Genomic DNA, 1,340 nt, shown 5'->3' on the forward strand with positions numbered 1-1,340 from the left:
GTTGCCCCCCTCGTTCTGACCAGGCACCCGTGTCTCCACGGCCTTTACTCACAGGAAGCAGGAGCCAATGCCAATTGCCATAGCAAACAGGACAACAAAGAAATGCAGGATGAGCCACAGGATCGCAGTTTCTGATGAGGCCGGCAGAATCCTCTGTTTGGCTGCAGGAGGGGAGAGAGGGAGAGAGAGACCAGGAGACACCGACACACACGGTCGTTAGACAGAGCTACATCGAGATATTGTCACCGCCTCCCTCCCCCTGGACTCTGTGACCGCCGGCTCGCTCTCTGTTGGCCACTTGCTATGGAAAACAGAGACCATTCTGCCCTCTCAGCCCCCTTCTGTCTGATCTGTGGCCCATATCCCTTCAACACATTTACAGTTTTAGAGCTTTGCAGCGCTGAAACAGACCCTTCAGCCCAACCCGTCCGTGCCAACCCAGACACCCTAAACTAATCCAGTCCTATCTGCCAGCGTTTGGCCCCCTATCCCTCTCAACCCATGTCCCTATCCAGGTGCCTTTTAAATGTTACCAGCCCCCACCCACTTCCTCGTTCCACACACGCACCACCCTCTGCGTGAAGAAGTTGCCCCTGTCCCCCTCTCGCCTTAAACCTACGCCCCTCTAGTTTTATACACCCCTACCCCTGGGAGTAAACTATTCACCCTATCCATTCCCCTCAGGGCTTTATAACCCTCTATAAGGTCACCCCCCTCCGACGCTCCGGGGGAAAACAGCCCCCAGCCTCTCCCTGTCCCTCCAACATCCCTTTTCCGAACATCCTTCCTGGAGCAGGGAGACCGGGATTGGACACAGTATTCCCAAAGCGGCCTCACCAATACATGACCCTCCCGACTCCTACACTCAGCGCACCGACCCATAAAGGCGAGCGTCCCAAACCCCCTCCCTCACCGCCCTGTCTACCTGCCACTCCACTTTCAAGGAACCGTGTACCTGCTCCCGCCGAGGTCTCTCTGCTCAGCGACGCTCCCCCAGGACCTTCCCGTGAAGTCCTGCCCCTGATGGGCCTTTCCCCAAAACGCTGCGCCTCACGTTTATCTGAATTAAACTCCATCTGCCCCCCTCCTCGGACCCATCAGATCGAGGGGACGCAAACTTCAACGGAATTATGTCCCTGAACCCCCCACCCCGAGGTCTCTCTGTTCTACAACCCTACCCCAAGGCCCTACTGTTAGCTCCGCGAGCCCTGCCCCCATTTGTTTTACCAAAATGCGACACTAAATTGAACGAGATAACGGGGTGTGGAGCTGGGTGAACACAGCAGGCCAGGGCAGCATCAGAGGAGCAGGAAGGCTGACGTTTCGGGCCTGGACCCTCC

General features: G+C 57.0%; 1 protein-coding gene across 1 annotated transcript in view; it reads right to left on the reverse strand.

Annotated features, from left to right (window-relative positions):
- LOC125487714 overlaps positions 1 to 1,340 on the reverse strand; it is a 9,154-nt gene that overhangs the window by 797 nt on the left and 7,017 nt on the right. The window contains exon 4 of the mRNA XM_048619860.1: positions 53 to 161. Coding sequence (XP_048475817.1) covers positions 53 to 161 — 109 coding nt within the window. The remainder of the gene's footprint in view (positions 1 to 52; positions 162 to 1,340) is intronic.

The sequence above is a fragment of the Rhincodon typus genome, chromosome 44, assembly GCF_021869965.1.
Source record: "Rhincodon typus isolate 14 chromosome 44, sRhiTyp1.1, whole genome shotgun sequence".
Taxonomy (NCBI): Eukaryota; Metazoa; Chordata; class Chondrichthyes; order Orectolobiformes; family Rhincodontidae; genus Rhincodon; species Rhincodon typus.